This window comes from Salvelinus namaycush, chromosome 11 (genome assembly GCF_016432855.1).
Source record: "Salvelinus namaycush isolate Seneca chromosome 11, SaNama_1.0, whole genome shotgun sequence".
NCBI classification, from domain to species: Eukaryota; Metazoa; Chordata; class Actinopteri; order Salmoniformes; family Salmonidae; genus Salvelinus; species Salvelinus namaycush.
This window is the reverse complement of record NC_052317.1, coordinates 42,547,220-42,562,630: the sequence shown is the minus strand read 5'-3', so window position 1 is coordinate 42,562,630 and position 15,411 is coordinate 42,547,220. Positions and strand designations below refer to the sequence as shown.

Here is a 15,411-nt window from a genome sequence, read left to right as displayed (position 1 = left end):
AGCTCTAACAGGATACCTGCTATATCATAACATGACCTTGTTGGTAAAGACTCTGACTCAAAACTCAAAAGTACTGTCAGTGACTCCTCTTTTTCACCACACTCATCCCCGGGGTCTGCCTCGCACCAAAACGGCGAACATCACAAACACCAGGAATCTTCAACTTCAATTGCTACACCTCCACACTTAACGTTACCCCAGAAATCACTACTTTCAATGGTTCCCTGTTCCTAAGAGCAAAGCAAGAAACAGATCTTGACCGAAGTTGCGTGACACGGAGCGCCCACTCGCCCTGGTTAGAAGAAACACAAACAAATATCAGAAGTCCACTACAGGTTACCTTCACTGATTCAACTGCACCCAACTCCTTTCCCACCCACCCTGAAACCACAAATGGATCCGCCTCCTGACACAACGGCCATCTTGTGGTTATGTTTACATACCCTACACTACTCATCTCATATGTATATACTGTACTCGATACCATCTACTGCATCTTGCCTATGCCGTTCTGTACCATCACTCATTCATATATCTTTATGTACATATTCTTTATCCCTTTACACTTGTGTGTATAAGGTAGTAGTTGTGGAATTGTTAGGTTAGATTACTCGTTGGTTATTACTGCATTGTCGGGAACTAGAAGCACAAGCATTTCGCAACACTCGCATTAACATCTGCTAACCATGTGTATGTGACAAATACAATTTGATTTGATTTGAACGGGTGTTGCTGCGTCACCTGACGACTAAGAGTGGGATAACAAAATTCAGATTCTGCACAATGGCCAGTCCAAGCGCTGACCAGTAAACAAATTGAAATATAATTTGACTTAGGTTTTTATATAGTCTATAACCACGTTTCCGTCTATAGTTTTTATGCGAGTATCATACCATGTAACAAAAATTATGACAGCTGTGATGGAAACAGAAAGTTTGGGTAAAATGTTATAAATGCTGACCGATCATTTGTTTGTTCAACACGGTGGGATCTATTTCGTGCCATGTCGGTAAAATAATTATGCGAGAAATGGCGGTGGAAACGCCTTTATGTGCAAATATTGATATAATAACCATCATATCGAAGTAAACTTGGAGTCACGCGATGATATGTTGTGTGGTCCTACCACGGCGTCTAGGGGGAATCATGCTGTTTATTACAGATTAAATAAGTTATGATGAACTTCACAGGGTGGGGAAAATGCATGGTGACCTTCATTCTCTTTTCCAGTAAATAGCAAGGGTCTTTATGAAGGTAAAATAGTGACTTAAGTGTACAAGGGACATGACGATCGATGCTTGACTGCCAGCTGTTAATCTCATCATGTAGACTAGCCTACCCATACCATATCTGCCAGCTGTTGGCTAGAGCAGGGTTTGCCAAATTCTGTTTTGGTTTTTGCCCGAACACAGCTGATTCAGAAAACCAATTCATCATCAAATGTTGATTATTTGAATTAGCTGTGTACAGCTAGGGAAAATACAAAACGTGCACCCAGGGGGGGCCACAGGACCGTGTTTGTAGAAGCCACAGGACCGTGTTTTGGGGGGGCCCCAGGACCGTGTTTGGGGGGGCCACAGGACCGTGTTTTGGGGGGGCCCCACCGAAAAAGTAGATTTTGTGTGCACTACAACATCACACACTGCTTTTTATCTGCAACAAGTCCGTTTGGTGGAAACACACCACTGGTACGAAAATTTGCATATTTTCTTTCTTAAACTTTGAAATTGTGTCTGAGAACGTTATTAACCTCCCTTTACATAGGCCTACATAAGTGGCCCTATATATTACGTGTCAAACTCATTCCATGGAAGGCCGAGTGTCTGCAGGTTTTCGCTCTTCCTTTGTACTTGACTGATGAATTAAGGTCACTGACTAGTAAGGAACTCCCCTCACCTGGTTGTCTAGGTCCTCTCACCTGGTTGTCTAGGTCCTCTCACCTGGTTGTCTAGGTCCTCTCACCTGGTTGTCTAGGTCCTCTCACCTGGTTGTCTAGGTCTAAATTGAAAGGTAAGAAACCAGCAGACACTAGGCCCTCCATAGAATTCGTTTGACAATCCTACTATAAATAGATTTAAGACCTCGAAATAGTTTGACTGAGTAGGAACATGTCCAAGCTTTGCGCTGGGCTTTTATTTTGAAAGCAACCCCCCCCCCCCTCCACACACACACACCGGAAAACCGACCTTCTGAATCATGACATTGCTCATCGGAGATGTGCTGATGTTTTCCTCACGGTACAGACTGCTCGCACGTGCAAGAGGCAGCTTTGGCAGCGGTAGGAGGCCGGTGTTGGGAAAATCACACTGAAGCTTTGAAGGTACACTTCACTCTATACATGTAGGCTTTAACTGACAATGTGTTTGTTGTACGTTAGTCTTCAGTGTCTGCATATTTGCATTAGCTAAAGTCAGCTAGCTAGTTATTTAGTTAGCTTATTGAGCTAGCTAGTAGCAATGCATTGTATGTGCGACTGCGTCTCTGTCTGGTGGATGCTGTTCTCAGACCTCCTCAGGGAGAGCCGTTCCGTGTATTTGGTCTAGGCTATTCCAGAGCTAGCACATCTGATTTCACTTGGCAACTCATCAACTTGTATTTGTCACATGCGTTGATACAACCGGTGTAGACCTTACCGTGAAATGCTTACTTACAAGCCCTTAACCAACAATGCAGTTTTAATTAGAATTTAGAAAATATTTACTAAATGTAAAAAATAAACACAATAAAATAACAATGAGTCTTTATACAGGAGGTGCCGAGTCAATGTGCGGGGATACAGGTTAGTCGAGGTAATTTGTACATGTAGGTAGGGGTAAAGTGACTATGCATAGATAAATAGCAGAAGTATAAAAACAATGGTTGGAGGGGTGATTCTCAATGTAAATAGTCCTGGGGGCCATTTTGATGAATTGTTTAGCAGTGTTATGGCTTGAGGGTAGAAGATGTTAAGGAGCATTTTTGGTCCTAGACTTGGTGCTCCGGTACCGTTTGCCGTGCAGTAGCAGAGAGAACAGTCTGACTTGGGGGAATGGAGTCTTTGACAGTTTTGTCAGGTAGCTTGGCCCCAGTGACATACTGGGCTGTACTCTCTACCTTCTGTAGCGCCTTAGTCTGCTGCTGAGCAGTCGCCATACCAGGCGGTGATGCAACCGGTCAGGATGCTCTCGATGGTGCAGCTGTAGAACTTTAAGGATCTGGGGACTCGTGCAATATCTTTTCAGCCTCCTGAGGGGGGAAAAGCGTTGTCGTGCTGTCTAAATGACTTTATTGGTGTGTTTGGACCATGATAGTTTGCTGGTGATGTGGACACCAAGGAACTTAAAACTCTCAACCTGCTCCACTGCAGCCCCGTCAATGAGAATGGGGGCGTGCTCGGTCCTCCTTTTACCTGTAGTCCACAATCATCTCCTTTGTCTTGATCACTTTGAGGGAGAGGTTGTTGTCCTGGCACCACACTGCCAGGTCTCTGACCTCCTCCCTAGAGCCTGTCTCGTTGTTGTCGGTGATCAGGCCTACCACTGTTGTGTCGTCAGCAAACTTAAAGATGGTGTTGGAGTCGTGCCTGGCCGTGCAGTCATGTGTGAACAGGGAGTACAGGAGGGGGCTGAGCACGCACCCCTGAGGGGCCCCTGTGTTGAGGATCAGCGTGGCGGATGTGTTGTTACCTACTCTAACCACCTGGGGGTGGCCCATCAGGAAGTCCAGGATCCAGTTGCAGAGGGAGGTGTTTAGTCCCAGGGTCCTTAGCTTAGTGATGAGCGTCGTGGACACTATGGTGTTGAACGCTGAGCTGTAGTCAATGAACAGCATTCTCACACAGTGCATTTGGAAAATATTCAGACTCCTTGACTTTTTCCACATTTTATGTTAGATTCATTTTTAAATTGACTAAATACTGTTTCCCCTTAATCTACAAACTGTAACCCATAATGATGAAACGTACACAGGTTTTTAGAAATGTATGCTAATTAAATAAACAAACCTTATTTAGAAGAGGGTGCCATGGGTCCTGGTCTAAAGTAGTGCACTATATAGGGAATAGGGTGCCATGGGTCCTGGTCTAAAGTAGTCCACTATGTAGGTAATAGGGTGCCATTTCTGATTTCAGAGGGGTTGGGTTAAATGCAGGAGACACATTTCAGTTGAATGCATTCAGTTGTACAACTGACTAGATATCCCCCCTTTTCCCTTTCAGACAGGAGAATGTAGGGGCAGGTGTTTTGATTCATAGGAGGGGCAGGTGTGTTGATTCATAGGAGGGGCAGGTGTGTTGATTCATAGGAGGGGCAGGTGTGTTGATTCATAGGAGGGGCAGGTGTGTTGATTCATAGGAGGGGCAGGTGTGTTGATTCACAGGAGGGGCAGGTGTGTTGATTCACAGGAGGGGCAGGTGTGTTGATTCACAGGAGGGGCAGGTGTGTTGATTCACAGGAGGGGCAGGTGTGTTGATTCACAGGAGGGGCAGGTGTGTTGATTCACAGGAGGGGCGGGTGTGTTGATTCACAGGAGGGGCGGGTGTGTTCATTCACAGGAGGGGCGGGTGTGTTGATTCACAGGAGGGGCGGGTGTGTTGATTCACAGGAGGGGCGGGTGTGTTGATTCACAGGAGGGGCGGGTGTTTTGATTCACAGGAGGGGCGGGTGTGTTGATTCACAGGAGGGGCGGGTGTGTTGATTCACAGGAGGGGCGGGTGTTTTGATTCACAGGAGGGGCGGGTGTTTTGATTCACAGGAGGGGCGGGTGTTTTGATTCACAGGAGGGGCGGGTGTTTTGATTCACAGGAGGGGCGGGTGTTTTGATTCACAGGAGGGGCGGGTGTTTTGATTCACAGGAGGGGCGGGTGTTTTGATTCACAGGAGGGGCGGGTGTTTTGATTCACAGGAGGGGCGGGTGTTTTGATTCACAGGAGGGGCGGGTGTTTTGATTTTTACGGTAGGGGCGGGTGTTTTGATTCACAGGAGGGGCGGGTGTTTTGATTCACAGGAGGGGCGGGTGTTTTGATTCACAGGAGGGGCGGGTGTTTTGATTCACAGGAGGGGCGGGTGTTTTGATTTTTACGGTAGGGGCGGGTGTTTTGATTTTTACGGTAGGGGCAGGTGTTTTGATTTTTACGGTAGGGGCAGGTGTTTTGATTTTTACGGTAGGGGCGGGTGTTTTGATTTTTACGGTAGGGGCGGGTGTTTTGATTTTTACGGTAGGGGCGGGTGTTTTGATTTTTACGGTAGGGGCGGGTGTTTTGATTTTTACGGTAGGGGCGGGTGTTTTGATTTTTACGGTAGGGGCGGGTGTTTTGATTTTTACGGTAGGGGCGGGTGTTTTGATTTTTACGGTAGGGGCAGGTGTTTTGATTTTTACGGTAGGGGCAGGTGTTTTGATTTTTACGGTAGGGGCAGGTGTTTTGATTTTTACGGTAGGGGCAGGTGTTTTGATTTTTACGGTAGGGGCAGGTGTTTTGATTTTTACGGTAGGGGCAGGTGTTTTGATTTTTACGGTAGGGGCAGGTGTTTTGATTTTTACGGTAGGGGCAGGTGTTTTGATTTTTACGGTAGGGGCAGGTGTTTTGATTTTTACGGTAGGGGCAGGTGTTTTGATTTTTACGGTAGGGGCAGGTGTTTTGATTCACAGGAGGGGCGGGTGTTTTGATTCACAGGAGGGGCAGGATAATAATGCAGCATGTTATCCCTGGATACTTAACATGTTGACACTAAATTGTTTCCACTCTAGTCTTTTTTTCTCGTGGTTATGTTCATTGTCAACATTACCAAAGAGGAGAGTTGAACCATAATGGCTAGGCGACCTAAAAGTCAAGTAAATATAACTACTTTAACTAGGCAAATCCGTTAAGAACAAATTCTTATTTTACAATGACTGCCAAACCCTCCCCTAACCCGGACGATGCCGGGCCAATTGTGCGCTGCCCTAGGCGACTCTCGATCACGGCCGGTTGTGATACAGCCCGGGAGCGAACCCGGGTCTGTAGTAACACCCGGTGCCTTAGACTGCTGCGCCACTCGGGAGGCCATTTTGTTAATGAATTCCTGTATTCAGAAAGAGTTGTTCCTGCCCGGAAATCTCCAAAGATTTATTACGTCAGTGTAACCCATAACCCATTGTAGCCTGACTGTCAGTGTGTGTGACAACCCATTGTAGCCTGACTGTCAGTGTGTGTGACAACCCATTGTAGCCTGACTGTCAGTGTGTGTGACAACCCATTGTAGCCTGACTGTCAGTGTGTGTGACAACCCATTGTAGCCTGACTCAGTGTGTGTGACAACCCATTGTAGCCTGACTGTCAGTGTGTGTGTGACAACCCATTGTAGCCTGACTGTCAGTGTGTGTGTGACAACCCATTCTAGCCTGACTCAGTGTGTGTGACAACCCATTGTAGCCTGACTGTCAGTGTGTATGACAACCCATTGTAGCCTGACTGTCAGTGTGTATGACAACCTTAAGTCTTATGTCCTCTCCTCCACGCCTTAAGAAGAAGGAAGAGGATAGGACGGTGTTCCCTGCAGCAGGGTGATGGACAGTTAAGACCGCTACGATGACAGACGACGCCTTCACTGGCCCCTCCACCAAGCTGTCCTTCCATCTGGCAGCCATCCGCGTGGTCAACCTGCCCCATACCCTCTATAACTCCCTCTCACAGGTAAGGCTCTACCGTTGATATGAACTACCAACTCAGTGGCCTGGTGTTTGCCAGTGTCTGCCCTGAATCTGTTGGTTCAATCCCCTGTCGAGTCCTACCAAGGACTCTAAAAATGAGACCCGTTGCCTCTCTGCTTGGCAATCTGCATTAAGGAGATGGATTGGGGAAGGCCGTATGATATAGATGGATTGGGGAAGGCCGTATGATATAGATGGATTGGGGAAGGCCGTATGATATAGATGGATTGGGGAAGGCCGTATGATATAGATGGATTGGGGAAGGCCGTATGATATAGATGGATTGGGGAAGGCCGTATGATATAGATGGATTGGGGAAGGCCGTATGATATAGATGGATTGGGGAAGGCCGTATGATATAGATGGATTGGGGAAGGCCGTATGATATAGATGGATTGGGGAAGGCCGTATGATATAGATGGATTGGGGAAGGCCGTATGATATAGATGGATTGGGGAAGGCCGTATGATATAGATGGATTGGGGAAGGCCGTATGATATAGATGGATTGGGGAAGGCCGTATGATATAGATGGATTGGGGAAGGCCGTATGATATAGATGGATTGGGGAAGGCCGTATGATATAGATGGATTGGGGAAGGCCGTATGATATAGATGGATTGGGGAAGGCCGTATGATATAGATGGATTGGGGAAGGCCGTATGATATAGATGGATTGGGGAAGGCCGTATGATATAGATGGATTGGGGAAGGCCGTATGATATAGATGGATTGGGGAAGGCCGTATGATATAGATGGATTGGGGAAGGCCGTATGATATAGATGGATTGGGGAAGGCCGTATGATATACAAGCGTTCTGTCCAGGGGCTGGATTTCAACCTCAAGCTGCCTCACACTACAGAAACAGGCTCCTGTCCGTTTCCTATGTGCCATTCTGGCTCGGGACATGGCTACTTATTGCCAATCTGGTCAATGTGTTATGTGGCTGGGTGCTGTCCTCGTCCTATGGACCATGGAATGGATACAAATGTAGTAAGGTGCTGCAGTCAGAACCTGTCACTGACTGATGGTTCTCCCTGTCTGTCTTTGAACTGGTCCTTGAAAAGGGAAGTAGAAGTTGTGGTTGTATGAAGGCTTCCAGCATGCTTCCCAGCCCAAAGAGTTTGCGCATATATTATGACTTTTTAGTTTTGGACTTTGGTGAGGGTTTTTTCAACTGTTCGGACACACAAGCCAAAGTCCAAAGTCTTTGCCTCTTCGGCAACAGTAGGAATTCTTCGTCTGTCATTTAAAAAAATAAAAGTAATTGAGAAATACTGCACTAAACATCTTAGTTAGATGTAATATTGCGATATTAAGGATTTTTGGGGGGGGGAGTTATTCAGACCATTTTTGAGATGCCCTAGCCAGTATACACATCCTCAAAAATGGTTTTGGTTTTGCAGTAGTCCCTCCCTGTTTCAGTCCGCTTTCTTCAGTTCTATGCCTAATGAATGACTCATTTTGCACATTTTTAACCGTCTCTCTCTCTCTCTCCCTCCCCGCAGGTGAGCGTCAGTACAGGCACTAAGAAAGTAGTCGCTGCTACAGCCTTCGGCGCTGTGTCTCTCCTCTTCCTCGCCCGTCACTTCCAGAGGAGGAAAGGCAGGAAGAAGGGAGCCCAGTCACCCCAGTGGGAGCAGACGGGGACCTTTCAGTTCCCGGGCCTGGTAGTCCACCAGGAGAAAGGTGCCTCCCTTCCACCTGACCCAGAGTGGGAAGATGGCTAGTGACAGTTTGATTTGATTCTCCTTGGGATCCAGCTAGTTGACTGGAGTGAAGAGACCATTTCCTCTGATCAAAGTCATTTAAATATTGACAGGACAATTTTTTTAAATTAAATAATTCTAATGAAACCTGACTGTCTCTGTGTGTATGTGTGTGTGTGTGTGTGTATAGATGCCTGCAGTTGCCAGAACCTCAGCCTGTCTCTCAACTGTAAGAATGTCTACGCCTGTGGCCTTCTGCCCAAAGGAGGACCTTACAGCAAGCTGTCTGTGTCACTACAGAGTCTGGCCTCGGTAGGACCATGCACGTGATCACATAGTAGGAATTTTCTACTGTTTACCAGAAGTGGTCAATATTGACCACATCAGTCAATTCAATAGGAGTTCTCAGCTGATATGGTTGATGAAAGATTACACGTTGTATTGCTGTGTTCTTCTATTTCACCAGGTAAAGAGTATCAACTCATCCTGTACCTGCGCTAACAGCTCAGCCTGCTGGGACAGACCTGGAGATGACGACATCTCTAATGTAGTCAACATCCCTGTTACCACGCCTCAAATACTCTACCTCAGGGGTGAGGGGACACACTGGTCTTGGGGCGTTGCTGTGTGTGTTATAATTAGGCAATAAGGTCCTAGGGGGTGGGGCATATTTAAGCAGTCAGGTCCTAGGGGGTGGGGCATATTTAAGCAGTCAGGTCCTAGGGGGTGGGGCATATTTAAGCAGTCAGGTCCTAGGGGGTGGGGCATATTTAAGCAGTCAGGTTCTAGGGGGTGGGGCATATTTAAGCAGTCAGGTTCTAGGGGGTGGGGCATATTTAAGCAGTCAGGTTCTAGGGGGTGGGGCATATGTAAGCAGTCAGGTCCTAGGGGGTGGGGCATATTTAAGCAGTCAGGTTCTAGGGGGTGGGGCATATTTAAGCAGTCAGGTTCTAGGGGGTGGGGCATATTTAAGCAGTCAGGTCCTAGGGGGTGGGGCATATTTAAGCAGTCAGGTCCTAGGGGGTGGGGCATATTTAAGCAGTCAGGTTCTAGGGGGTGGGGCATATGTAAGCAGTCAGGTCCTAGGGGGTGGGGCATATGTAAGCAGTCAGGTCCTAGGGGGTGGGGCATATGTAAGCAGTCAGGTCCTAGGGGGTGGGGCATATGCAGGCAGTCAGGTCCTAGGGGGTGGGGCATATTTAAGCAGTCAGGTCCTAGGGGGTGGGGCATATTTAAGCAGTCAGGTTCTAGGGGGTGGGGCATATGTAAGCAGTCAGGTCCTAGGGGGTGGGGCATATGTAAGCAGTCAGGTCCTAGGGGGTGGGGCATATGTAAGCAGTCAGGTCCTAGGGGGTGGGGCATATGCAGGCAGTCAGGTCCTAGGGGGTGGGGCATATGTAAGCAGTCAGGACTCCTGGTTTGTAATGTGTGTTGTCCTCCAGGTATGGAGCTGTTTGAGGAGGCTCTGAGGCGGTGGGAGCAGGCCTTAACCTTTAGTGGCAGACCAGGGGAGGAGGAGCTGGACTGTTCCTCTTTTACGCTGGGAGCTGGAGACTCTACAGCTGAGGAGAGTCTAGAGGTGAATACACTGGAGACTCTACAGCTGAGGAGAGTCTAGAGGTGAATACACTGGAGACTCTACAGCTGAGGAGAGTATAGAGGTGAATACACTGGAGACTCTACAGCTGAGGAGAGTATAGAGGTGAATACACTGGAGACTCTACAGCTGAGGAGAGTCTAGAGGTGAATACACTGGAGACTACAGCTGAGGAGAGTCTAGAGGTGAATACACTGGAGACTACAGCTGAGGAGAGTCTAGAGGTGAATACACTGGAGACTACAGCTGAGGAGAGTATAGAGGTGAATACACTGGAGACTCTACAGCTGAGGAGAGTATAGAGGTGAATACACTGGAGGAGAGTGACAGCACAGCTGAGGAGAGTGATGGCGGCCTATACCGGCCAAACCCAGACGACGCTGGGCCAATTGTGCGCCGCCCTATGGGACTCCCAATCACGGCCTGGATGTGTGTGTATGTGTGGGAGTGCGGTATGTACTGTGTGGTATGTGCTGGGTGCATAAAGGTGTGTTCTTGTAACGTCTTTGTGTCTTCCTGGTCAGGACCTGATCAGTGCGGAGTTTGTCCACAAGCTGGAACTTCTCCTCCAGAGCGCGTACAGACTACAGGAGGAGTTTGAAGGAGCTCTGGGCGTGTCTGAACCTTCCTCACACAGCGGCAGCCACGGTGAGAACACACACAGCCAGACACACACGGACATGCTCACACGTTCACTCACACACACACACACACACACACACACACACACACAGACTCACAAACGCACAAACGCACTCGGACAGGGACACACACACACCCGGACACGGACAGCCAGGGAAATGAACACGTTGTCACACATACAATTAACCGTACTTACACACAAAGGATATTTTCTGTGACGTGACATGGAGTCTATTAGTTCTGCCATGAACACTCTTCAGTTCAGTACGCTGCTTCCACATTCTACTGATGTGAACTCTTCATCAAACCCTGCTAGTCATGTCTCCACATGGCCCCATTGGACAATTTACCCATACTGGACGGTAGACCCTACAGGCTAATCTTAGACACTACTGGACGGTAGACCCTACAGGCTAATCTTAGACACTACTGGACGGTAGACCCTACAGGCTAATCTTAGACACTACTGGACGGTAGACCCTACAGGCTAATCTTAGACACTACTGGACGGTAGACCCTACAGGCTAATCTTAGACCCTACTGGACGGTAGACCCTACAGGCTAATCTTAGACACTACTGGACGGTAGACTCTACAGGCTAATCTTAGACACTACTGGACGGTAGATCCTACAGGCTAATCTTAGACACTACTGGACGGTAGACTCTACAGGCTAATCTTAGACACTACTGGACGGTAGACCCTACAGGCTAATCTTAGACACTACTGGACGGTAGACTCTACAGGCTAATCTTAGACACTACTGGACGGTAGACCCTACAGGCTAATCTTAGACACTACTGGACGGTAGACCCTACAGGCTAATCTTAGACACTACTGGACGGTAGACTCTACAGGCTAATCTTAGACACTACTGGACGGTAGACCCTACAGGCTAATCTTAGACACTACTGGACGGTAGACCCTACAGGCTAATCTTAGACACTACTGGACGGTAGACCCTACAGGCTAATCTTAGACACTACTGGACGGTAGACTCTACAGGCTAATCTTAGACACTACTGGACGGTAGACCCTACAGGCTAATCTTAGACACTACTGGACGGTAGACCCTACAGGCTAATCTTAGACACTACTGGACGGTAGACCCTACAGGCTAATATTAGACACTACTGGACGGTAGACCCTACAGGCTAATCTTAGACACTACTGGACGGTAGACCCTACAGGCTAATCTTAGACACTACTGGACGGTAGACCCTACAGGCTAATCTTAGACACTACTGGACGGTAGACCCTACAGGCTAATCTTAGACACTACTGGACGGTAGACCCTACAGGCTAATCTTAGACACTACTGGACGGTAGACCCTACAGGCTAATCTTAGACACTACTGGACGGTAGACCCTACAGGCTAATCTTAGACACTACTGGACGGTAGACCCTACAGGCTAATCTTAGACACTACTGGACGGTAGACCCTACAGGCTAATCTTAGACACTACTGGACGGTAGACCCTACAGGCTAATATTAGACACTACTGGACGGTAGACCCTACAGGCTAATCTTAGACACTCTGGACGGTAGACTCTACTGGACGGTAGACCCTACAGGCTAATCTTAGACACTACTGGACGGTAGACCCTACAGGCTAATTTTAGACACTACTGGACGGTAGACCCTACAGGCTAATCTAAGACCCTACTGGACGGTAGACTCTACTGGCTAATCTTAGACACTCTGGACGGTAGACTCTACAGGCTAATCTTAGACACTACTGGACGGTAGACCCTACAGGCTAATCTTAGACACTACTGGACGGTAGACTCTACAGGCTAATCTTAGACACTACTGGACGGTAGACTCTACAGGCTAATCTTAGACACTACTGGACGGTAGACCCTACAGGCTAATCTTAGACACTACTGGACGGTAGACTCTACAGGCTAATCTTAGACACTACTGGACGGTAGACTCTACAGGCTAATCTTAGACACTACTGGACGGTAGACCCTACAGGCTAATCTTAGACACTACTGGACGGTAGACCCTACTGGACGGTAGACCCTACAGGCTAATCTTAGACACTACTGGACGGTAGACTCTACAGGCTAATCTTAGACACTACTGGACGGTAGACCCTACAGGCTAATCTTAGACACTACTGGACGGTAGACCCTACAGGCTAATCTTAGACACTACTGGACGGTAGACCCTACAGGCTAATCTTAGACACTACTGGACGGTAGACCCTACAGGCTAATCTTAGACACTACTGGATGGTAGACCCTACAGGCTAATCTTAGACACTACTGGACGGTAGACCCTACAGGCTAATCTTAGACACATCTGGACGGTAGACCCTACAGGCTAATCTTAGACACTCTGGACGGTAGACCCTACAGGCTAATCTTAGACACTCTGGACGGTAGACCCTACAGGCTAATCTTAGACACTACTGGACGGTAGACCCTACAGGCTAATCTTAGACACTACTGGACGGTAGACTCTACAGGCTAATCTTAGACACTACTGGACGGTAGACCCTACAGGCTAATCTTAGACACTACTGGACGAGTTGAAAAGACATGATGCATCTGTCTCCGTAGGGCTACATTAACGAGGCAATCTGCAGTTTAAACCGTAACAATGCGGCCACTGTTGTTTTAGGTGAACTGCTGAGGCTGTGGAAATGTAACCACTCTCAAATTCATAGACAGCTACGGATGCTATGACTGATCGTCCATGATCAACATTATAATTTCAACCATTTTGTTTCAGATTAGACTCCAGTGTCTGTTAGAGATGATGATGATAGTGTGTAGTTGCGTGTTTAATAATATTTAGTTTGACTCCAGTGTCGTGGAGAAATGTTGCAGAAGCTTGGTTGGTACTGTATGTTACGCACACCTCTGAGAAGAGGGAACGCAACACCCTGCTGCAACTCAACTCCCCGTGAAGCAAAAGAGGTATGAACTGTAGGTGCGAGAAAGGACGACAAAAGGCAGAATTTACCGTTTACTAGGATTTATTTCCTACACGGTAATATGGGGAAAAGGGGCTGGACGGAACCAAAGGAAAGTAAGTAAATATCAAAGCACCACCTGGTGCCCTAACCAAAATACAGGGGGTGGTCCGCCCAGGTCTTACCTAGTGTGCCTAGACAGGGGATATACTACGGGTATATGTATGCCCGCGGGCCTCTTACCTAAGCACTCCCAAAGTGCCTTCCCCTTTCCCCCTGGGAACAAATGAAACAGAATAACAAACAATCCACTTCACAACAAAACTGAGGCCATTAAAGAAGCTCTGACAAAGCAACAAACACAGAACATAGCAAAGCTGCTACCAACAACAACTAACATAGTACATACTCACGACAAACATGCTATAACCCTCAGCCATAAACCTCTCTCTCAGCAATGATCTATATAACATTCAATCTCAGCCTACAATGATCTCCTCTCTCTCTCTTCTGAACAGAACACTGGCTTTTATATCTTCAGACAGAATGGGTAATTAGAAACAGCTGCTTCTTGACGAGGGGGCGGGGTCAGCTCCAATCATCAATTGGGGCCGACCAATCAGCTGCTTGGGGAGTTTTCAGGAATTTCTCCTGAAACACACACACACTCAAATACAAACTACAGCACAGAAACTGGGGAACGTAACACTGTATTGGATGTTCCCTGGGGCATTGAGCAGATTTTAGGTCTTGTGAGCAGAAACTTGAACATTGAGAATTATGTACAAATTCCAGTGAACACTGAGGATGTACCCTTACAGTTTTAGACAGTAGCCAATAGGCTGTACCCTTACAGTTTTAGACAGTAGCCAATAGGCTGTACCCTTACAGTTTTAGACGGAAGCCAATAGGCTGTACCCTTACAGTTTTGGACAGTAGCCAATAGGCTGTACCCTTACAGTTTTAGACTGTAGCCAATAGGCTGTACCCCTACAGTTTTAGACAGTAGCCAATAGGCTGTACCCCTACAGTTTTAGACTGTAGCCAATAGGCTGTACCCCTACAGTTTTAGACTGTAGCCAATAGGCTGTACCCCTACAGTTTTAGACAGGTTTATGTTAACAGCATTCTAAAGATTGATTCAATACATTGTTTGACATGTTTCTACTGACTGTTACGGAACTTTTGGACATTTCGTCAGGTTTTAGTGAACGCGCTTCGTGACTTTGGAATTGTTTACCAAACGCGCTAACCAAAGTAGCTAATTGGACATAAATAACGGACATTATTGAACAAACCAAGCATTTATTGTGGACCTGGGATTTCTGAGAGTGCATTCTGATGAAGTGTATCAAAGGTAAGGGAATATTTATCATGTAATTTCTGGTTTCTGTTGACCCCAACATGGCGGCTAATTTGACTCTTGTTCTGAGCTCCGTCTCAGATTATTGCATGGTTTGCTTTTTCCGTAAAGTTTTTTTGAAATCTGACACAGCGGTTGCATTAAGGAGAGGTATATCTATAATTCCATGTGTATAACTTGTATTATAATCTACATTTATGATGAGTATTTCTGTTGAAACGATGTGGCTATGCAAAATCACTTGATGTTTTTGGAACTAGTGAATGTAACGCGCCAATGTAAACTCAGATTTTTTGTTATATGAACTTTATCAAACAAAACATGCATGTATTGTGTAACATTAAGTCCTATGAGTGTCATCTGATGAAGATCATCAAAGGTTAGTGATTCATTTTGTCTATTTCTGGTTTTTGTGAAAGCTATATTTCGCTTGAAAAATGGCTGTGCTTATTGTGGTTTTGTGGTGACCTAACATAAACGTGTGTAGTGCTTTCGCTGAAAAGCATA

General features: G+C 46.9%; 1 protein-coding gene across 2 annotated transcripts in view; it reads left to right on the top strand.

Moving 5' to 3' along the window:
• Nucleotides 1-2,210: 2,210 nt before the first annotated feature.
• The window catches only part of miga1 (mitoguardin 1), a 38,462-nt gene continuing 25,261 nt past the window's right edge, over nucleotides 2,211-15,411 (top strand). Inside the window, exons 1-7 of one of the 2 annotated variants that reach the window (XM_039004433.1) lie at nucleotides 2,211-2,320; nucleotides 6,485-6,649; nucleotides 8,175-8,355; nucleotides 8,566-8,687; nucleotides 8,842-8,968; nucleotides 9,818-9,954; nucleotides 10,497-10,620. In XM_039004433.1, coding sequence (XP_038860361.1) covers nucleotides 6,545-6,649; nucleotides 8,175-8,355; nucleotides 8,566-8,687; nucleotides 8,842-8,968; nucleotides 9,818-9,954; nucleotides 10,497-10,620 — 796 coding nt within the window. In that variant the 5' untranslated portion in view covers nucleotides 2,211-2,320; nucleotides 6,485-6,544. Of the gene's footprint in view, nucleotides 2,321-6,481; nucleotides 6,650-8,174; nucleotides 8,356-8,565; nucleotides 8,688-8,841; nucleotides 8,969-9,817; nucleotides 9,955-10,496; nucleotides 10,621-15,411 lie in introns of both variants that reach the window. The other variant, XM_039004432.1, reaches the window with a different exon arrangement.